Genomic DNA, 23,650 nt, shown 5'->3' on the forward strand with positions numbered 1-23,650 from the left:
GGGTAACTGCAGGCACTAATGGGGTAACTGCAGGCACTAATGGGGTAACTGTAGGGTAACTGTTGACACTAATGGGGTAAATGTAGGGTAACTGTAGGCACTAATGGGGTAACTGTAGGCACTAATGGGGTTACTGTAGGCACTAATGGGGTAACTATAGGCAAAAGATGGGGTAACTGTAAGCATTATAGTCTGTCTTTAGCTGTAGGCAGTATAGTCTGTCTTTAGCTGTAGGCAGTATAGTCTGTCTTTAGCTGTAGGCAGTATAAACTGTCTTTAGCTGTAGGCAGTATAGTCTGTCTTTAGCTGTAGGCAGTATAATCTGTCTTTAGCTGTAGACAGTATAGTCTGTCTTTAGCTGGAGACAGTATAGTCTGTCTTGAGACACACAATATGTGTGCTACTGTGTGCCGAGAGATTTAATCAAGCTGTACCCGATGACCTGAGTGATGTCACGTGATACGTGTCTTACCAACACCCGCCTATAAAAAGACATTCCACCTGGAGTCACGGTACACTGAATTCGCTGGTGAATACTGAAGGCTTATTTTAGGTAACCGATAGCAAAGCGAGGGCCAAATCACGTATGTAATGCATACGATCATCAGGGGATAGGTCAGCAAAATGGCGTCTACCACAAAAGTAACTGGTACAAGATTACGTCTTTCACAGAAAATTTAAAAAAAAAAAATTGTTTTGTCAAGTCTGTCGATATTTGCATGGGTCGTTTTTTTACCAGCAAAATTTGTCAGCCAAAATTTGTCAGCCAAAATTTTGTCTATTTGATCGTCTGTCCGTTGGTTCTCCTGTGCCTGTCAACCTTGCCTCCCCACCCCCAGCTTGTCCCCAAATAGTTGACCGCGTTAACATTTTCTGCTGCCTGCACGGAGAACCAGTGAATGCTAAAATTCGATCTTTTTACTGTAAACATGAAAAAGGTTTGAAAATGTGATCATTTGACTGTAAACATGAAATAGGTTTGAAAATGTGATCATTTGACTGTAAATATGTTTGAAAATGTGATCATTTGACTGTAAACATGTTTGAAAATGTGATCATTTGACTGTAAACATGAAATAGGTTTGAAAATGTGATCATTTGACTGTAAACATGAAATAGGTTTGAAAATGTGATCATTTGACTGTAAACATGAAATAGGTTTGAAAATGTGATCAGTTGACTGTAAACATGAAATAGGTTTGAAAATGTGATCATTTGACTGTAAACATGAAATAGGTTTGAAAATGTGATCATTTTACTGTAAACATGAAATAGGTTTGAAAATGTGATCATTTTACTGTAAACATGTTTGACCATTTCAGGTATGAACGACAGTGGTGTTTGGACCAGCAACCAACCGGCTGGCTTTGAAGGAAGAGTAAGTTCCCTCCCCTGCATGCGTGTGTCTGCCACTCAGTTAAGTTACGGTTACATTCATTAGCTTCTACATCTAATTATGTCTAGTTGGATGGTGCTAACCTTTGACCTCTCTCTTCCCCAGTTTGAGGACCCCAGATCACAATACAATGGTAACCATGGTAACGGTCCTGATCCACGCATTGAACATTTTTTAGGTCCTGGTCCCGCTGATGGTAAATTTGGTTCACTCGTTTGTCATCAACGTGGGAAGTTCACATCTTTTTACATGAACTGACCCTTGGTCAAGTCACATCTTTTTACATGAACTGACCCTTGGTCAAGTCAGATTTTTTTACATGAACTGGCCCTTGGTCAAGTCAGATCTTTTTACATGAACTGACCCTTGGTCAAGTCACATCTTTTTACATAAACTGACCCTTGGTCAAGTCACATCTTTTTACATGAACTGGCCCTTGGTCAAGTCAGATCTTTTTACATGAACTGACCCTTGGTCAAGTCACATCTTTTTACATGAACTGACCCTTGGTCAAGTCACATCTTTTTACATGAACTGGCCCTTGGTCAAGTCACATCTTTTTACATGAACTGACCCTTGGTCAAGTCACATCTTTTTACATGAACTGGCCCTTGGTCAAGTCAGATTTTTTTACATGAACTGATCCTTGGTCAAGTCACATCTTTTTACATGAACTGACCCTTGGTCAAGTCACATCTTTTTACATGAACTGGCCCTTGGTCAAGTCAGATCTTCTTACATGAACTGACCCTTGGTCAAGTCACATCTTTTTACATGAACTGACCCTTGGACAAGTCACATCTTTTTACATGAACTGACCCTTGGTCAAGTCACATCTTTTTACATGAACTGACCCTTGGTCAAGTCACATCTTTTTACATAAACTGGCCCTTGGTCAAGTCAGATCTTTTTACATGAACTGACCCTTGGTCAAGTCACATCTTTTTACATGAACTGACCCTTGGTCAAGTCACATCTTTTTACATGAACTGGCCCTTGGTCAAGTCACATCTTTTTACATGAACTGGCCCTTGGTCAAGTCAGATCTTTTTACATGAACTGGCCCTTGGTCAAGTCAGATCTTTTTACATGAACTGGCCCTTGGTCAAGTCAGATCTTTTTACATGAACTGACCCTTGGTCAAGTCAGATCTTTTTACATGAACTGGCCCTTGGTCAAGTCACATCTTTTTACATGAACTGGCCCTTGGTCAAGTCAGATTTTTTTACATGAACTGATCCTTGGTCAAGTCACATCTTTTTACATGAACTGACCCTTGGTCAAGTCACATCTTTTTACATGAACTGGCCCTTGGTCAAGTCACATCTTTTTAGTAAGTTTTCACAAATGTTTGCTTTAGATGACAGAAACTGGCCTTGCTCCAACTAATTGCTAGATCAATTTAATATTGGATCTGACTTAAAACATTGAATATGACTTCAGACATACCTGACTTAAGACACCTAACTTAAGGCCTTGGACTTGACTTTGGATCTGACTTTATACCTTGGCCTGACTTATTATAGTTGTATAATAGTTTTGACCTTAGTTTTGACTAAATTTTGTAATGTTTTGTTGTTTTTGCCAGACAAAGGTGATATATATTCAAGGTCAAGCTACCCAGTCAGAGATGGTTTGACTGCACAGGTGAGTCACTTTTTACCTGGGGTCTTTGATGAAACTATCCCAAACCACTGTTGACATTTTAGATGAAACTAACCCAAACCATTGTTGACATTTTAAAATTAAATTAGCATGACCTACTGCTGCTTCACCATTCCCTAACCTAAACAATCATCTTACCTAGAGTTCAACCTAGTCCACCACCTTGCCCAATGTTAAACCTAGTCCATCACCTTGCCCAATGTTAAACCTAGTCCATCACCTTGCCCAATGTTAAACCTAGTCCACCATCTTGCCCAATGTTAAACCTAGTCCACCATCTTGCCCAATGTTAAACCTAGTCCACCATCTTGCCCAATGTTAAACCTAGTCCACCATCTTGTCCAATGTTAAACCTAGTCCACCATCTTGCCCAATGTTAAACCTAGTCCACCATCTTGCCCAATGTTAAACCTAGTCCACCATCTTGCCCAATGTTAAACCTAGTCCACCCACCACCTTGCCCAAAGTTAAACCTAGTCCACCATCTTGCCCAATGTTAAACCTAGTCCACCATCTTGCCCAATGTTAAACCTAGTCCACCATCTTGCCCAATGTTAAACCTAGTCCACCATCTTGCCCAATGTTAAACCTAGTCCACCACCTTGCCCAATGTTAAACCTAGTCCACCATCTTGCCCAATGTTAAACCTAGTTCACCAATAGCTTATCCAGAATAGTCCAAATGAAAAGAACCTCTGAATTATAAAAAATTCATTTCCCATGGAGAATGTAATTTGAGGATGGAGTTATTGAACTTGGGTGTAATAATTGGTGACAGCAGCCAGCCTCCCCAGCCCATGATCCGTCACAAGCCCATTAAAGATGGGTTCTCTCTCTTACTGGACTCTCCCTAGAGAATTGATTAAGAGAGTTGCTTCTCCTTGGAGGAACTCTTCATTCTATAGAAAGCACGGGTTGTCACCCTTGTATGATTGATGATGATGCTCAATGAGAGAATTGGCGAGACACAGGCTGATTGAAACAAAACTTGTAGAACACACGGGGGGGGGGGGGGGACGACACAGGCTGGATGAAACAAAACTTGTAGAACACACGGGGGGGGGGGGGGGGGGGGGAGACGGGACACAGGCTGATTGAAACAAAACTTGTAGAACACACGGGGGGGGGGGGGGGTACCAAACAGGCTGATTGAAACAAAACTTGTAGAACACACGGGGGGGGGGGGGGAGACGGGACACAGGCTGATTGAAACAAAACTTGTAGAACACACGGGGGGGGGGGGGGGGGGGAAGACACAGGCTGGTTGAAACAAAACTTGTTGAAGACACGGGGGGGGGGGGGGTACCAAACAGGCTGGTTGAAACAAAACTTGTAGAACACACGGGGGGGGGGGGGACAACACAGGCTGATTGAAACAAAACTTGTAGAACACACGGGGGGGGGGGGGCAACACAGGCTGATTGAAACAAAACTTGTAGAACACACGGGGGGGGGGGGGGCAACACAGGCTGATTGAAACAAAACTTGTAGAACACACGGGGGGGGGAGACGGGACACAGGCTGATTGAAACAAAACTTGTAGAACACACGGGGGGGGGGGGGGAAGACACAGGCTGGTTGAAACAAAACTTGTTGAAGACACGGGGGGGGGGGGTACCAAACAGGCTGGTTGAAACAAAACTTGTAGAACACACGGGGGGGGGGGGACAACACAGGCTGATTGAAACAAAACTTGTAGAACACACGGGGGGGGGGGGGGGACAACACAGGCTGATTGAAACAAAACTTGTAGAACACACGTTGGGGGGCAACACAGGCTGATTAAAAAACAAAACTTGTAGAACACACGGGGGGGGGGGGGGGGACAACACAGGCTGATTGAAACAAAACTTGTAGAACACACGGGGGGGGGGGGGACAACGACGAGGACACAGGCTGATTGAAACAAAATTTGTAGAACACACGGGGGGGGGGGGGGGGGGGGTAACCAAACAGGCTTGTTGAAACAAAACTTGTAGAATGGATTGGGGGGGGGGGATGACACAGGCTGATTGAAACAAAACTTGTAGAACACACGGGGGGGGGGGGGTACAGGCTAATGTGTTAGTTCATTTTGTAGCCATAAGGGGGCAAGCACCATAGACACCATCTTCCATTGGCTGGGTACCCATGACCTCCCCTACAAAAAACCCTGCCTCCCCCAATGACCTTATCTTCCATTAAACACCCCTCCTCCCTGCCGCATGACCCAACCTTCTATTGAAGCCACCCCTTCCATGACCTAACCTTCCATTGAAGCCACCCCTCCATGACCTAACCTTCCATAGAAGCCACCCCCTCCATGACCTAACCTTCCATTGAAGCAATCCCCTCAATGACCTAACCTTCCATAGAAGCCACCCCCTCCATGACCTAACCTTCCATAGAAGCCACCCCCTCCATGACCTAACCTTCCATTGAAGCCACCCCCCATGACCTAACCTTCCATTGAAGCCACCCTCCATGACCTAACCTTCCATTAAAGCTCCTAATGAACCTTGACCTGTGTAGACCTGTCTAATTAATTAGGTAACTTTTGTCAAGATAGTGTTTAAATGTAGATTTTAACTAATAGATAATTTTCTAATAAGTTAACTAAATGAAATATCCTTTGACCTTGCAGGGCATGATGGGTAATTCAATGTCACCTGACGCCCTTGGTGGAGGCAAACCAACATGTCCGCCCTACTACCCATTCAAACGTTCAGTGGAAGAGTCGGCTAGAGGTGGGTGTGTGTACATGGATGTATGGTACTTCATGTCTACATTTATGTATGGTACTTTGTGTGTGTGTACATGGATGTATGGTACTTCATGTGTACATGGATGAATGGTATTGTGTGTCTACATTGATCTATGGTACTTTGTGTGTGTACATGGATGTATGGTACTTTGTGTGTGTGTATATGGATGTATGGTACTTTGTTTGTGTGTACATGGATGTATGGTACTTCATGTGTACATGGATGAATGGTACTTTGTGTGTGTGTACATGAATGTATGGTACTTTGTGTACATGAATGTATGGTACTTTGTGTGTGTACATGGATGTATGGTTTTTTGTGTGTACATGGATCTTTGGTACTTTGTGTAAGGACATGGATATATGGTAACTTTGTGTACATGGATGTATGGTACTTCATGTGTACATGGATGTATGGTACTTTGTGTGTGTGTACATGAATGTATGGTACTTTGTGTGTGTGTACATGAATGTATGGTACTTTGTGTACATGAATGTATGGTACTTTGTGTGTGTACATGGATGTATGGTACTTTGTGTGTGTGTACATGGATGTATGGTACTTTGTGTACATGGATGTGTTGTTTTGGAGTGTACATTGGTGTGTGTTCATGGTTGGGTTAGTCTATTGTGTACATGGTTACATTAGTTCATTGTGTACTTTATCTGTGTACCACAGGTGGGCGGTCCAGTGAGAAGTTTACAGAAACCAAAAGGAGAAAAAGCAATTCAGTAAGTTGTTTTACCTCAGTAAGTTGTTTTACCTCAGTAAGTTATTTTACTCAGTAAGTTATTTGATCTTACTGCGAATGACAAGGTCAATAACTTGGTGACCCAAGTCTCACCTTTATTCTGAATTGGTTAAGTCACCTTTATGTCAGGTTACACCACGTGACAACGCCCCTGTGACATGGCCCCCCCATCTACCTCTACACCCCTCCCATCTACCTCTACACCCCTCCCATCTACCTCTACACCCCTACCATCTACCTCTACACCCCTCCCATCTACCTCTACACCCCTCCCATCTACCTCTACACCCCTCCCATCTACCTCTACACCCCTACCATCTACCTCTACACCCCTCCCATCTACCTCTACACCCCTCCCATCTACCTCTACACCCCTCCCATCTACCTCTACACCCCTACCATCTACCTCTACACACCTCCCATCTACCTCTACACCCCTCCCATCTACCTCTACACCCCTCCCATCTACCTCTACACCCCTCCCATCTACCTCTACACCCCTCCCATCTACCTCTACACCCCTCCCATCTACCTCTACACCCCTCCCATCTACCTCTACACCCCTCCCATCTACCTCTACACCCCTACCATCTACCTCTACACACCTCCCATCTACCTCTACACCCCTCCCATCTACCTCTACACCCCTCCCATACCTCTACACCCCTACCATCTACCTCTACACACCTCCCATCTACCTCTACACCCCTCCCATCTACCTCTACACCCCTCCCATACCTCTCCACAACACTCCTCTATTAGGACTATTCTGACCCCCCCCCCCTCCGTCCATGTGACCAGATCTGACCCCCCCCCCCCCTTGTTGCGGCTAGCTCCGACCATCTACTGTAACACTGACGTCATGTAATCTGCGCGGCAGTGACCTTTGACCTAGATTGCCAGCAGCGTACAACACGCCTATGCAACAGCTTGTGTGTGAGCGTGTTCTGAGAAAAAGGTCCTGTGTTCAGTGTTCAACCTACCAACATGCGGGCCCTTATCTGGGCCCCGACTGGCTTGCGGTAGAAAATTCAATAATTCTGATGCTGAAATAAAATTGGCTTGACGGAACTGGTAGAGGTATGAGTAGAACGTGTACAGGTGACATAGGGTGGCCAACTTAGCTCTCGTGGTGACCACTTCAAGCTCTTGTGGTGACCACTTCAAGCTCTTGTGGTGACCACTTCAAGCTCGTGTGGTGACCACTTCAAGCTCGTGTGGTGACCACTTCAAGCTCGTGTGGTGACCACTTCAAGCTCGTGTGGTGACCACTTCAAGCTCGTGTGGTGACCACTTCAAGCTCGTGTGGTGACCACTTCAAGCTCGTGTGGTGACCACTTCAAGCTCGTGTGGTGACCACTTCAAGCTCGTGTGGTGACCACTTCAAGCTCGTGTGGTGACCACTTCAAGCTCGTGTGGTGACCACTTCAAGCTCGTGTGGTGACCACTTCAAGCTCGTGTGGTGACCACTTCAAGCTCGTGTGGTGACCACTTCAAGCTCGTGTGGTGACCACTTCAAGCTCGTGTGGTGACCACTTCAAGCTCGTGTGGTGACCACTAACTTAGCGGATAAATGTTGGAGACACTTGAGTATCCCTATGGTAAACTAAGTCCCCTCAGGTAAATTGCCCCCCCCCTTACGTCTCAGGTAAATTGTCCCCCCAACGCCTCGGGTAAATTGTCCCCCCCCCCCCCCTCCAACACCCTAGGTAAACTAAGTCCCTCAACGCCTCAGGTAAATTGTCCGCCCCCCCCCCCTCAATGCCCCAGGTAAATTGTCCGCCCCCCCCCCAACACCCCAGGTAAACCAAGTCCCCCAACGCCCCAGGTGCACAAAGTCCCATGCTACTATTGTTCCTCTTTCCTACATTTACACTAAATCGTGCTTGTTGACCACAAGTGATCCATAGGTCCTTTGTCTGCAAAGAGCGTCGATACTTATGTGTTTTTGTGTTTGGTTTAGCTGATGACGTCATGGTTATTGGTGTATCGCTAGATTGAATGACGTCATTAGTGTGTTGATGTATTTAAAATGGCTCCTCCTGTGAAGCAACTATCAAACATTTTAAGTCTAGGGCACAGTGCCTTGCATGCCTTGCTTCCCTCCTCCCCTCCCCACCTCCCCTATGTACTCACCAACAGTTTTATTCGTGTTTTTTAATTAAAAACGGGGCGAGGGGGTGAGTCTGACAAATCGATATGAACGGTGTGCATACAGTGACACACTGTGCGTTCAGTTGTTGGTCTGTGGACATTCGGGCTTGTGGTTTGTCTTCTCACGGAAATTGTGCTCATGATTGTTGTCGTTTGCCGGCTTTATCCAGTGATTGTGTCCGTTTTACTAGCTTTATCTAGTGTCCGTTTTACTAGCTTTATCAAGTGTCCGTTTTACTAGCTTTATCTAATGTCCGTTTTACTAGCTTTATCTAGTGTCCGTTTTACTAGCTTTATCTAGTGATTGTGTCCGTTTTACTAGCTTTATCTAGTGTCCGTTTTACTAGTTTTATCTAGTGTCCGTTTTACTAGCTTTATCTAGTGATTGTGTCCGTTTTACTAGCTTTATCTAGTGATTGTGTCCGTTTTACTAGCTTTATCTAGTGTCCGTTTTACTAGCTTTATCTAGTGATTGTGTCCGTTTTACTAGCTTTATCTAGTGTCCGTTTTACTAGCTTTATCTAGTGTCCGTTTTACTAGCTTTATCTAGTGTCCGTTTTACTAGCTTTATCTAGTGATAGTGTCCGTTTTACTAGCTTTATCTAGTGTCCGTTTTACTAGCTTTATCTAGTGTCTGTTTTACTAGCTTTATCTAGTGTCCGTTTTACTAGCTTTATCTAGTGATTGTGTCCGTTTTACTAGCTTTATCTAGTGACTTCGGTGGGGGTCTAATATTGACCCCTGTTTGGGGTCTCCGATCGTTCCCTGTGTAGTGGGGGTCTATGTTTAACCCCAGATAATGGAGAGGGGACCTATACCACTTGGTCGAATAATCATACAAAACACCTCCGAATAATCATACAAAACACCTCCGAATAATCATACAAAACACCCCCGAATAATCATACAAAACACCCCCGAATAATCATACAAAACACCCCGCTGAAACTATGTTTACAAGGGGGGGGGGGGGGCTAGACCTCAGCGACGCCACTGCTCAGCCCCACTAGTGTGGGGAGGGGTGGTGACAACTTTTCAAGCAATGTTATTGACCGGCCCGACTGTGTTCGCCCCACTCACTTTGTAAATCACATTGTGATGCAAATTTTTTAGTACAGGCCGTGGTAAAATCGATATCAACTTTCAATTAGTCGGTAGTTAAAAGAGACGAGACCCGGTTCTGTGCAGCTCTCTGTATGGTCACGTCCTGTTGACCAACGGTCATTCAAAGGGAGAGTGTTCGATATGTATTTTGTGTCGCGCTGATCTTAAACTCTCTCACCTGGATAATTTCACAAAATGGGCGACAGATTCACATCTACTGAGTCACCTGTTGGTGTGATCACGTGATGTTGTCACGATCACGGTGCTGTTGATGTAGTCACGTGGTGTTGACACGATCACGGTGCTGTTGATGTTGTCACGTGATGTTGATACGATCACGGTGCTGTTGATGTAGTCACGTGGTGTTGACACGATCACGGTGCTGTTGATGTTGTCACGTCATGTTGACATGATCACGGTGCTGTTGATGTTGACACGATCACGGTGCTGTTGATGTAGTCACGTGATGTTGATACGGTCACGGTGCTGTTGGCATAGCCTACGCCTCGGACATTCAAATGTCCGGCGCCAATCTCAACCCGTTATCTAACGCTTGCTTTGGCGCCCTCAACGTTATACCAAAGCTGTTAAAATCAAAGCCTGTAACATCATGACCCCCCCCCCAATACAGGAAGTGGCCGCTTGTTGTGGTCTAGTTTTCTACTTCCGGTGTCGTCTAGACACATGGGTTTCGACCAACAAATGTTGTCACCAGATGGTCAGATCTGGGTCAGGGGGGGGGGGGGGGCGACACAACATCTTGCAAAGGATTTTTCAATCAGTTCAAGGCCTGGCTCATCTGCTGAGACAGGTTTTGTACCTGTGTTTGAACACCTGTATGACGCTGTGGGTGATGACATCACAAGATGATATCGACCAGCGCACAACCTCATGTCCATTTATGGTTACTTTATCCGTCATAACTGAGTTTGTCATTTCCTTACCACTAAGTCCTCAGTTCAGTATGTCTTGCTGGTCATGTCATTTGTCATACAGGTCTTGTCATCTGTCATGCAGACATGTCATTGACGTGTGCTGTAGTGATTGACCACCTAGACGTTTCCCTAAGCAAACAATTTATTCTTCGTGTACCCGTCACGTGATATCCGTGCCCGCAGGTGTGCCACTCACCTGTTTTAGATGCTCACACATGTGCGAAACCCCCGAGTCTTACCCCCCTCCCCCCTCACAGCTGTTCTCAATCTCCTGCATTAACGGAGCTCTGTCGAGTGCTGGCAGGAGGGGTGGGGCCAAGTTCCGGTGTTACAGGAGAAATGGTGCCCCACAGAAACACATGGTGTCGGCCATGGAGCTTTCGCTTCTACTCGTGCCCTCGCTTCTGCAGGGGGCCTTCTGTTCTACTGGGGCCCTCGCTTCTACAGGGGCCCTCGCTTCTACAGGGGGCCCTCGCTTCTACAGGGGGCCCTCGCTTCTACTCGTGCCCTCGCTTCTACAGGGGGCCCTCGCTTCTACAGGGGGCCCTCGCTTCTACAGGGGGCCCTCGCTTCTACAGGGGGCCCTCTCTTCTACAGGGGGCCCTCGCTTCTACTCGTGCCCTCGCTTCTACAGGGGGCCCTCGCTTCTACAGGGGGCCCTCTCTTCTACAGGGGGCCCTCGCTTCTACAGGGGGCCCTCGCTTCTACAGGGGCCCTCACTTCTACAGGGGGCCCTCGCTTCTACAGGGGGCCCTCGCTTCTACTTGGGCCCTCGCTTCTACTCGTGCCCTCGCTTCTACTAGGGGCCCTCTCTTCTACTGGGGCCCTCGCTTCTACAGGGGGCCCTCGCTTCTACTGGGGCCCTCGCTTCTACTGGGGCCCTCGCTTCTACTGGGGCCCTCGCTTCTACAGGGGCCCTCGCTTCTACAAGGACCCTCCCTCTGGCTGGTCTTTGTCCTGACATTTATTGTGTATGGTGGGGAGGGGGGGGGGTGGAACAAATTTTTTTAAACTTGCACATATCACTTGAGGGGCCCGTCATCATGGCCGCCTTATGTGTGACCCACATAGAGTGCCTGGTGGAGCTCACGTCTGCACAGCTGTACCTGGCGATTCACATCCCCTTCCACGACTCTGTCGCAGCTTGGTGGTAAACGGGTAATTCTGCTCACACTCGCACGCGCATTCGTGCCTGTGGTGTTAGTTGCTCACACTTCTCTGTCACTTGCTAGTAGAGATTTCTGAGCAGGTGACGAAAGGTTGTCAACGACCTTGAACTCATGTGTCCTCAATTTAAAGATCTGAAATTCTTCCTGCCAACGACAGCCTGTAGCTGTATCTGCCGACTATACTGGCATGTAGCAGTGTGGAGCTGTATCTGCCGACTATACTGGCATGTAGCAGTGTGGAGCTGTATCTGCCGACTATACTGGCATGTAGCAGTGTTTGCCTGATCTGCCGACTATACTGGCATGTAGCAGTGTTTGCCTGATCTGCCGACTATACTGGCATGTAGCAGTGTTTGCCTGATCTGCCGACTATACTGGCATGTATCAGTGTTTGCCTGATCTGCCGACTATATTGGCATGTAGCAGTGTTTGCCTGATCTGCCGACTATACTGGCATGTAGCAGTGTTTGCCTGATCTGCCGACTATACTGGCATGTAGCAGTGTTTGCCTCACGCGTCTGGAGCCGGTAGCCACAGCTGTGTTCACTAGACTAGCACAACCAGCGCCACCTGGTGTCTAATGCTGCTACCGTAGCTGCAAGCAAGGGCCGCAACTTCGACACATGTGTTCCCGCTGCGCTCCCCTTCCCGCAGATTCCGAAAGGCCGCCATGTTTTTCTGATTGGTTGAAATTTTGTACAAAAATAGCCTCAACCCTAGGCTAGAAGTATCCGTCGGAACTTGGTGCTTCGTGTTTTCAAATGGTCGAAATATCGTGTCTTCCCTAAACAGCACCCACCACACCCCCACATCACCACCCACAATATCCCCCCCCCACACACACACACCAATACCACCCCCCACACACACAATTTATCCTCCCTCCCATCACACACATGATAGGGCTATTGCAATAAAATAATATTCTATATAATTGATTCTCGGGTTCTTGGTCGTATTACATCAAGTCCGGTCTGTTGTCAGGCCGAAGTTTCAGACTTTAGTCTGCTGTTGTCAGGCCGTAGTTTCAGACTTTAGTCTGCTGTTGTCAGGCCGTAGTTTCAGACTTTAGTCTGCTGTTGTCAGGCCGTAGTGTCAGACTTTAGTCTGCTGTTGTCAGGCCGTAGTGTCAGACTTTAGTCTGCTGTTGTCAGGCCGTAGTGTCAGACTTTAGTCTGCGGTTGTCAGGCCGTAGTGTCAGACTTTAGTCTGCTGTTGTCAGGCCGTAGTGTCAGACTTTAGTCTGCTGTTGTCAGGCCGTATTGTCAGACTTTAGTCTGCTGTTGTCAGGCCTTATTGTCAGACTTTAGTCTGTTGTCAGGCCGTAGTGTCAGACTTTAGTCTGCTGTTGTCAGGCCGTAGTGTCAGACTTTAGTCTGCTGTTGTCAGGCCGTAGTGTCAGACTTTAGTCTGCTGTTGTCAGGCCGTAGTGTCAGACTTTAGTCTGCTGTTGTCAGGCCGTAGTGTCAGACTTTAGTCTGCTGTTGTCAGGCCGTAGTGTCAGACTTTAGTCTGCTGTTGTCAGGCCGTAGTGTCAGACTTTAGTCTGCTGTTGTCAGGCCGTAGTGTCAGACTTTAGTCTGCTGTTGTCAGGCCGTAGTGTCAGACTTTAGTCTGCTGTTGTCAGGCCTTATTGTCAGACTTTAGTCTGTTGTCAGGCCGTAGTGTCAGACTTTAGTCTGCTGTTGTCAGGCCGTAGTGTCAGACTTTAGTCTGCTGTTGTCAGGCCTTATTGTCAGACTTTAGTCTGCTGTTGTCAGGCCGTAGTGTCAGACTTTAGTCTGCTGTTGTCAGGCCGTAGTGTCAGACTTTAGTCTGCTGTTGTCAGGCCGTAGTGTCAGACTTTAGTCTGCTGTTGTCAGGCCGTAGTGTCAGACTTTAGTCTGCTGTTGTCAGGTCGTAGTGTCAGACTTTAGTCTGCTGTTGTCATGCCGTAGTGTCAGACTTTAGTCTGCTGTTGTCAGGCCGTAGTGTCAGACTTTAGTCTGCTGTTGTCTAACATAACCGAGCTCGCGCCGAGGGGATCTTTGTTTGGGAGTTGTTTAAATCACGTGACCCGGCACGACCCGCACACATCCAGGTGTGTTTGAGTACAGCCTGTCCGTATGTCCAGATGGGGTAACAGGTAGGACAAATGTTGCTCCAGGTACGCACCTGTGAAAGGTGTCGCGGGGTGCATTATGTCACATGCTGTGACATGACCTTGACCGTCTTACCAGATATGCACGGTCTAGCACCAGTTGGTGTCACATGATCTGCTCGATACTGACAGGTTATTGGAGACCACAAGATGTCGATCACGTGACTTTGTTTATAAACAAACCAACAGATGGCCGGCCACAGGTTTGGCTCCTGAAGGTCACGGCCATGCACGTGTTTGATATGACAACTGTAACTTTCAAGTTATTGCCCTCGGCTTAATCCAGGGCACATCTGCACTCGTCCCATCTCGGCGATAGACGAGTCCTTGATGCTCGTGATGTGCTTTACGCAAGCTTTCATGTCACACGTACATTATGTCCGGCTAATGATGATCTTTAATTAGCGGTTCGTGTCCGGCCTATGATGTTCTTTAATTAGCGGATCGTGTTCGTTCATCGATGTAATCTTTTATTATCGAAGCGCCCTAAGCTTTTTTGCAAGAGGCCTTAGGTGCTCTGCGCCCCATAGCTATCGGCTATTTTCAGGGCGCCCCACTTTGTGCTAGACTTACCTGAGATTTCATGACCCCATATACACACGTCGCGCCCCACTGATCCCATATATCCGGCGCCCCGCTGACCCCATATATACCAGGCGCCCCACTGACCCCATATACACACGGCGCCCCACTGACCCCATATACACACCGCGCCCCACTGACCCCATATATACCAGGCGCCCCACTCATCCCATATATACACGGCGCCCCACTCATCCCATATATACACGGCGCCCCACTCATCCCATATATACACGGCGCCCCACTCATCCCATATATACACGGCGCCCCACTCATCCCATATATACACGGCGCCCCACTCATCCCATATATACACGGCGCCCCACTGACCCCATATATACACGGGGCCCCACTGCGCCGATAATTCCGCGATGAGCTGCCGCATGCCCTTCCGGTTCTGCCCCTACACGCTGATTGCATCTGTAGCTTGCTGTCAGTTTCTTCTCGCCAACTCCTCGGAAACATTTGCACCCCACCTGTCTCGTGCACTCGCTGTAAAAATATCATTTTCTCCCTGGCGATCGTTGTCCAACTGTTGGTTGATTTTTTAATTCGCTTTTACTTGGTGATGACACGGCCGTGTTGGGGCTCTGGTCCGATGTCAGCATGACCCGTGGTCAACTCTTGTTTAGTGGCAGCATGACCCGTGGTCAACTTGTTTAGTGGCAGCATGACCCGTGGTCAACTTGTTTAGTGGCAGCATGACCCGTGGTCAACTCTCTTTTAGTGGCAGCATGACCCGTGGTCAACTTGTTTAGTGGCAGCATGACCCGTGGTCAACTTGTTTAGTGGCAGCATGACCCGTGGTCAATTCTAGTTTAGTGGCAGCATGACCCGTGGTCAACTTGTTTAGTGGCAGCATGACCCGTGGTCAACTTGTTTAGTGGCAGCATGACCCGTGGTCAACTTGTTTAGTGGCAGCATGACCCGTGGTCAACTTGTTTAGTGGCAGCATGACCCGTGGTCAGGTCAACTCTAGTTTAGTGGCAACATGACCCGTGGTCAACTTGTTTAGTGTCAGCATGACCCGTGGTCAACTTGTTTAGTGGCAGCATGACCCGTGGTCAACTTGTTTAGTGGCAGCATGACCCGTGGTCAATTCTAGTTTACTGGCAGCATGACCCGTGGTCAACTTGTTTAGTGGCAGCATGACCCGTGGTCAACTTGTTTAGTGGCAGCATGACCCGTGGTCAGGTCAACTCTAGTTTAGTGGCAGCATGACCCGTGGTCAGGTCAATTCTAGTTTAGTGGCAGCATGACCCGTGGTCAACTTGTTTAGTGGCAGCATGACCCGTGGTCAACTTGTTTAGTGGCAGCATGACCCGTGGTCAACTTGTTTAGTGGCAGCATGACCCGTGGTCAGGTCAACTCTAGTTTAGTGGCAGCATGACCCGTGGTCAGGTCAATTCTAGTTTAGTGGCAGCATGACCCGTGGTCAACTTGTTTAGTGGCAGCATGACCCGTGGTCAACTTGTTTAGTGGCAGCATGACCCGTGGTCAATTCTAGTTTAGTGGCAGCATGACCCGTGGTCAACTTGTTTAGTGGCAGCATGACCCGTGGTCAACTTGTTTAGTGGCAGCATGACCCGTGGTCAACTTGTTTAGTGGCAGCATGACCCGTGGTCAACTTGTTTAGTGGCAGCATGACCCGTGGTCAACTTGTTTAGTGGCAGCATGACCCGTGGTCAGGTCAACTCTAGTTTAGTGACAGCATGACCCGTGGTCAGGTCAATTCTAGTTTAGTGGCAGCATGACCCGTGGTCAACTTGTTTAGTGGCAGCATGACCCGTGGTCAACTTGTTTAGTGGCAGCATGACCCGTGGTCAGGTCAACTCTAGTTTAGTGGCAGCATGACCCGTGGTCAACTTGTTTAGTGTCAGCATGACCCGTGGTCAACTTGTTTAGTGGCAGCATGACCCGTGGTCAACTTGTTTAGTGGCAGCATGACCCGTGGTCAACTTGTTTAGTGGCAGCATGACCCGTGGTCAGGTCAACTCTAGTTTAGTGGCAGCATGACCCGTGGTCAGGTCAATTCTAGTTTAGTGGCAGCATGACCCGTGGTCAACTTGTTTAGTGGCAGCATGACCCGTGGTCAACTTGTTTAGTGGCAGCATGACCCGTGGTCAACTTGTTTAGTGGCAGCATGACCCGTGGTCAGGTCAACTCTAGTTTAGTGGCAGCATGACCCGTGGTCAGGTCAATTCTAGTTTAGTGGCAGCATGACCCGTGGTCAACTTGTTTAGTGGCAGCATGACCCGTGGTCAACTTGTTTAGTGGCAGCATGACCCGTGGTCAATTCTAGTTTAGTGGCAGCATGACCCGTGGTCAACTTGTTTAGTGGCAGCATGACCCGTGGTCAACTTGTTTAGTGGCAGCATGACCCGTGGTCAACTTGTTTAGTGGCAGCATGACCCGTGGTCAACTTGTTTAGTGGCAGCATGACCCGTGGTCAACTTGTTTAGTGGCAGCATGACCCGTGGTCAGGTCAACTCTAGTTTAGTGACAGCATGACCCGTGGTCAGGTCAATTCTAGTTTAGTGGCAGCATGACCCGTGGTCAACTTGTTTAGTGGCAGCATGACCCGTGGTCAACTTGTTTAGTGGCAGCATGACCCGTGGTCAGGTCAACTCTAGTTTAGTGGCAGCATGACCCGTGGTCAACTTGTTTAGTGTCAGCATGACCCGTGGTCAACCTGTTTAGTGGCAGCATGACCCGTGGTCAACTTGTTTAGTGGCAGCATGACCCGTGGTCAACTTGTTTAGTGGCAGCATGACCCGTGGTCAACTTGTTTAGTGGCAGCATGACCCGTGGTCAACTTGTTTAGTGGCAGCATGACCCGTGGTCAACTTGTTTAGTGGCAGCATGACCCGTGGTCAGGTCAACTCTAGTTTAGTGGCAGCATGACCCGTGGTCAACTTGTTTAGTGGCATCATGACCCGTGGTCAACTTGTTTAGTGGCAGCATGACCCGTGGTCAGGTCAACTCTAGTTTAGTGACAGCATGACCCGTGGTCAGGTCAATTCTAGTTTAGTGGCAGCATGACCCGTGGTCAACTTGTTTAGTGGCAGCATGACCCGTGGTCAACTTGTTTAGTGGCAGCATGACCCGTGGTCAACTTGTTTAGTGGCATCATGACCCGTGGTCAACTTGTTTAGTGGCAGCATGACCCGTGGTCAACTCTTGTTTAGTGGCAGCATGACCCGTGGTCAACTTGTTTAGTTGCAGCATGACCCGTGGTCAACTTGTTTAGTGTCAGCATGACCCGTGGTCAACTTGTTTAGTGGCAGCATGACCCGTGGTCAACTTGTTTAGTGGCAGCATGACCAATCACACCGTGACTCGGGCAGACACATGGTGAAACCTTTTTCTATACACGCCTACATTCGCCATCATTCCACCCCTCCACGCCTACATTCGCCATCACCCCACCCCTCCACGCCTACATTCGCCATCACCCCACCCCTCCACGCCTACATTCGCCATCACCCCACCCCTCCACGCCTACATTCGCCATCACCCCTCCACGCCTACATTCGCCATCACCCCACCCCTCCACGCCTACATTCGCCATCACCCCTCCACGCCTACATTCGCCATCAACCCTCCACGCCTACATTCGCCATCACCCCACCCCTCCACTCGCCACCACCCCTCCACGCCTACATTCGCCATCACCCCACCCCTCCACGCCTACATTCGCCATCACCCCACCCCTCCACTCGCCACCACCCCACACCTCCACGCCTACATTCGCCATCACACCACCCCTCCACGCCTACATTCGCCATCACCCCACCCCTCCACGCCTACATTCGCCATCACCCCACCCCTCCACGCCTGCATTCGCCATCACCCCATCCCTCCACGCCTACATTCGCCATCACCCCACTCCACCACGCCTACATTCGCCATCACCCCACCCCTCCACGCCTACATTCGCCATCACCCCACGCCTACATTCGCCATCACCCCACGCCTACATTCGCCATCACCCCACCCCTCCACTCGCCACCACCCCACCCCTCCACGCCTACATTCGCCATCACCCCACCCCTCCACGCCTACATTCGCCATCACCCCACCCCTCCACTCGCCACCACCCCACCCCTCCACGCCTACATTCGCCATCACTCCACCCCTCCACGCCTACATTCGCCATCACCCCACGCCTACATTCGCCATCACCCCACCCCTCCACGCCTACATTCGCCATCACACCACCCCTCCACGCCTACATTCGCCATCACCCCACCCCTCCACGCCTACATTCGCCATCACCCCACCCCTCCACGCCTACATTCGCCATCACCCCACCCCTCCACGCCTGCATTCGCCATCACCCCATCCCTCCACGCCTACATTCGCCATCACCCCACCCCTCCACGCCTACATTCGCCATCACCCCACGCCTACATTCGCCATCACCCCTCCACGCCTACATTCGCCATCACCCCTCCACGCCTACATTCGCCATCACCCCTCCACGCCTACATTCGCCATCACCCCTCCACGCCTACATTCGCCATCACCCCACCCCTCCACTCGCCACCACCCCACCCCTCCACGCCTACATTCGCCATCACCCCACCCCTCCACGCCTACATTCGCCATCACCCCACCCCTCCACTCGCCACCACCCCACCCCTCCACGCCTACATTCGGCATAACACCACCCCTCCACGCCTACATTCGCCATCACCCCACCCCTCCACGCCTACATTCGCCATCACCCCACCCCTCCACGCCTACATTCGCCATCACCCCACCCCTCCACGCCTGCATTCGCCATCACCCCCATCCCTCCACGCCTACATTCGCCATCACCCCACCCCTCCACTCGCCACCACCCCACCCCTCCACGCCTACATTCGCCATCACCCCACCCCTCCACGCCTGCATTCGCCACCACCCCCACCCCTCCACGCCTACATTCGCCATCACACCACCCCTCCACGCCTACATTCGCCATCACCCCACCCCTCCACGCCTACATTCGCCATCACCCCACCCCTCCACGCCTACATTCGCCATCACCCCACCCCTCCACGCCTGCATTCGCCATCACCCCATCCCTCCACGCCTACATTCGCCATCACCCCACCCCTCCACGCCTACATTCGCCATCACCCCACCCCTCCACGCCTACATTCGCCATCACCCCACCCCTCCACGCCTACATTCGCCATCACCCCACGCCTACATTCGCCATCACCCCTCCACGCCTACATTCGCCATCACCCCTCCACGCCTACATTCGCCATCACCCCACCCCTCCACTCGCCACCACCCCACCCCTCCACGCCTACATTCGCCATCACCCCACCCCTCCACGCCTACATTCGCCATCACCCCACCCCTCCACTCGCCACCACCCCACCCCTCCACGCCTACATTCGCCATCACACCACCCCTCCACGCCTACATTCGCCATCACCCCACCCCTCCACGCCTACATTCGCCATCACCCCACCCCTCCACGCCTACATTCGCCACCACCCCACCCCTCCACGCCTACATTCGCCATCACCCCACCCCTCCACTCGCCACCACCCCACCCCTCCACGCCTGCATTCGCCATCACCCCATCCCTCCACGCCTACATTCGCCATCACCCCACTCCACCACGCCTACATTCGCCATCACCCCACCCCTCCACGCCTACATTCGCCATCACCCCACGCCTACATTCGCCATCACCCCACGCCTACATTCGCCATCACCCCACCCCTCCACTCGCCACCACCCCACCCCTCCACGCCTACATTCGCCATCACCCCACCCCTCCACGCCTACATTCGCCATCACCCCACGCCTACATTCGCCATCACACCACCCCTCCACGCCTACATTCGCCATCACCCCACCCCTCCACGCCTACATTCGCCATCACCCCACCCCTCCACGCCTACATTCGCCATCACCCCACCCCTCCACGCCTGCATTCGCCATCACCCCATCCCTCCACGCCTACATTCGCCATCACCCCACCCCTCCACGCCTACATTCGCCATCACCCCACCCCTCCACTCGCCACCACCCCTCCACGCCTACATTCGCCATCACCCCACCCCTCCACTTGCCACCACCCCACCCCTCCACGCCTACATTCGCCATCACCCCACCCCTCCACGCCTACATTTGCCATCACCCCACCCCTCCACGCCTACATTCGCCAGCACCCCATCCCTCCACGCCTACATTCGCCATCACCCCACTCCACCACGCCTACATTCGCCATCACCCCACCCCTCCACGCCTACATTCGCCAGCACCCCATCCCTCCACGCCTACATTCGCCATCACCCCACCCCTCCACGCCTACATTCGCCATCACCCCACTCCACCACGCCTACATTCGCCATCACCCCACTCCACCACGCCTACATTCGCCACCACCCCACCCCTCCACGCCTACATTCGCCATCACCCCACTCCACCACGCCTACATTCGCCATCACCCCACCCCTCCACTCGCCACCACCCCACCGCTCCACGCCTACATTCGCCATCACCCCACCCCTCCACGCCTACATTCGCCATCACCCCACGCCTACATTCGCCATCACCCCACCCCTCCACGCCTACATTCGCCATCACCCCACGCCTACATTCGCCATCACCCCACCCCTCCAATCGCCACCACCACACCCCTCCACGCCTACATTCGCCATCACCCCACCCCTCCACGCCTACATTCGCCATCACCCCACCCCTCCACGCCTACATTCGCCATCACCCCACGCCTACATTCGCCATCACACCACCCCTCCACGCCTACATTCGCCATCACACCACCCCTCCACGCCTACATTCGCCATCACCCCACCCCTCCACGCCTACATTCGCCATCACCCCACCCCTCCACGCCTACATTCGCCATCACCCCACGCCTACATTCGCCATCACCCCACCCCACCACGCCTACATTCGCCATCACACCACCCCTCCACTCGCCACCACCCCACCCCTCCACGCCTACATTCGCCATCACCCCACGCCTACATTCGCCATCACCCCTCCACTCGCCACCACCCCACCCCTCCACGCCTACATTCGCCATCACCCCACGCCTACATTCGCCATCACCCCACCCCTCCACTCGCCATCACCCCACCCCTCCACGCCTACATTCGCCATCACCCCACGCCTACATTCGCCATCAGCCCATCCCTCCACGCCTACATTCGCCATCACCCCACGCCTACATTCGCCATCACCCCACCCCTCCACGCCTACATTCGCCATCACCCCACGCCTACATTCGCCATCACCCCACGCCTACATTCGCCATCACCCCACCCCTCCACGCCTACATTCGCCATCACCCCACCCCTCCACGCCTACATTCGCCATCACCCCACGCCTACATTCGCCATCACACCACCCCTCCACGCCTACATTCGCCACCACCCCACCCCTCCACGCCTACATTCGCCATCACCCCACCCCTCCACGCCTGCATTCGCCATCACCCCACGCCTACATTCGCCATCACCCCACGCCTACATTCGCCATCACCCCACGCCTACATTCGCCATCACCCCACGCCTACATTCGCCATCACCCCACCCCACCACGCCTACATTCGCCATCACCCCACGCCTACATTCGCCATCACCCCACCCCTCCACTCGCCACCACCCCACCCCTCCACGCCTACATTCGCCATCACCCCACGCCTACATTCGCCATCACCCCACCCCTCCACTCGCCACCACCCCACCCCTCCACGCCTACATTCGCCATCACCCCATGCCTACATTCGCCATCACCCCACCCCTCCACGCCTACATTCGCCATCACCCCACGCCTACATTCGCCATCACCCCACGCCTACATTCGCCATCACCCCACGCCTACATTCGCCATCACCCCACCCCTCCACGCCTACATTCGCCATCACCCCACCCCACCACGCCTACATTCGCCATCACACCACCCCTCCACTCGCCATCACCCCACCCCTCCACGCAAAAAACTGGCGGCAACGCGTGATTCCCTCCCCTCCCGCAGGTGTGAACCATCTGTGAAACAGATCGTCTGCTGTTGCAGCGTTTTTTGTGCCGTGTTGCAGGTGTGTGATGCCTCGTGTAACGGTGTCAGGCAGTCTGGGCGGCTCCTTGTCCACTTGGTCTTTTGGTTGTCAACTGGACATCTCTTTGTCACCTCAATATAATTTTATGATCTTATTTTTTCTCGTTTTATTTGATAGCGATATTTTTGTTTAAAGGGGCGTAACTCATCATTATGTAATTGTTTCGATTTTTTCGGTTAGTTCCCCTTGCTTGTTCGTTCGACCAAAAGAAAATGTATTTCACTGTTTAAATCGTATCTAAAGTGAAGTGACTATAGTGAAGGGAACTGTATTGTGCGCATGTGCAGCGTAGGTTGGACTTATTGTGTGAGAAAACTTGTCACACCGCCCAACTCCATGCCCCTCGATACGTGAGTGGAGCCTCTACCCCGTGAGTGGAGCCCCTACCCCGGGGGTAACAAGATGTCTTCCATTATCCGAGTCCGTGATGGGGAGCGGGACTTCATCGAGCTTAAACCTGCCAAAGTAAGTTATCTGTCCCTACCCAAACCTGCCAAAGTAAGTTATCTGTCCCTACACAAACCTGCCAAAGTAAGTTATCTGTCCCTACCCAAACCTAACAAAGTAAGTTATCTTTCCCTACAAAAACCTGCCAAAGTAAGTTATCTGTCCCTACACAAACCTGCCAAAGTAAGTTATCTGTCCCTACCCAAACCTGCTAAAGTAAGTTATCTGTCCCTACACAAACCTGCCAAAGTAAGTTATCTGTCCCTACACAAACCTGCCAAAGTAAGTTATCTGTCCCTACCCAAACCTGCCAAAGTAAGTTATCTGTCCCTACCCAAACCTGCCAAAGTAAGTTATCTGTCCCTACACAAACCTGCCAAAGTAAGTTATCTGTCCCTACACAAACCTGCCAAAGTAAGTTATCTGTCCCTACACAAACCTGCCAAAGTAAGTTATCTGTCCCTACACA

General features: G+C 50.9%; 1 protein-coding gene across 8 annotated transcripts in view; it reads left to right on the forward strand.

Moving 5' to 3' along the window:
- Positions 1-23,650, forward strand: part of LOC131943465 (transcription factor 12) — an 85,287-nt gene that overhangs the window by 34,731 nt on the left and 26,906 nt on the right. For 7 of the 8 annotated variants that reach the window (XM_059303620.1, XM_059303614.1, XM_059303616.1 and 4 more), the window contains 5 exons: positions 1,323-1,378; positions 1,502-1,592; positions 2,985-3,043; positions 5,684-5,786; positions 6,483-6,535. In XM_059303620.1, coding sequence (XP_059159603.1) covers positions 1,323-1,378; positions 1,502-1,592; positions 2,985-3,043; positions 5,684-5,786; positions 6,483-6,535 — 362 coding nt within the window. The remainder of the gene's footprint in view (positions 1-1,322; positions 1,379-1,501; positions 1,593-2,984; positions 3,044-5,683; positions 5,787-6,482; positions 6,536-23,650) is intronic. The other variant, XM_059303619.1, reaches the window with a different exon arrangement.

This window comes from Physella acuta, unplaced genomic scaffold, assembly GCF_028476545.2.
Source record: "Physella acuta isolate Inbredline_101_S28 unplaced genomic scaffold, ASM2847654v3 ptg000457l, whole genome shotgun sequence".
NCBI classification, from domain to species: Eukaryota; Metazoa; Mollusca; class Gastropoda; family Physidae; genus Physella; species Physella acuta.